Source organism: Pyrgilauda ruficollis, unplaced genomic scaffold (assembly GCF_017590135.1).
Source record: "Pyrgilauda ruficollis isolate IOZ18807 unplaced genomic scaffold, ASM1759013v1 scaffold19748, whole genome shotgun sequence".
Taxonomy (NCBI): domain Eukaryota; kingdom Metazoa; phylum Chordata; class Aves; order Passeriformes; family Passeridae; genus Pyrgilauda; species Pyrgilauda ruficollis.
In genome coordinates this window covers 1-267 of record NW_024518927.1, presented here as the reverse complement: position 1 = coordinate 267, position 267 = coordinate 1, and the positions used below count along the sequence as shown (strand labels likewise).

At 77.2% G+C, this 267-nt stretch overlaps 1 protein-coding gene across 1 annotated transcript; it reads right to left on the bottom strand.

The window, feature by feature from the left end:
• Nucleotides 1-6: 6 nt before the first annotated feature.
• On the bottom strand, nt 7-250 carry LOC121352826 (proteasome subunit beta type-5-like; the record flags this gene model as incomplete). Its single annotated transcript, XM_041466094.1, has 1 exon — nt 7-250. A coding segment is annotated over one exon (244 nt), but the record flags the coding sequence as incomplete, so codon positions are not given.
• Nucleotides 251-267: the final 17 nt, after the last annotated feature.

Sequence of the window (267 nt, the reverse complement as noted above, 5' to 3'; positions counted from 1 at the left end):
GGAACACCCTGACCGTGCCCCCGGAGTAGGCGTCCCTCCTGGCGGCGTGGTAGATGGCCCTGCGGCCCAGCTCGCAGGCAGCGCCGGGCGAGGCCGGCGGCTCGCGCCGCAGCCCGCGGTCCAGCACGCCGTACGCGTACGAGGAGCCCGAGCCCACGGCGAAGGCGGCGCCCGCCACGCGCTGGCCCTCGCTGTCCACGTAGTACAGCCCTGGGGGGAGACACAGGGGGGCGGGGTCACGGGGGCGGGGCTACCGCATTGGGGCGG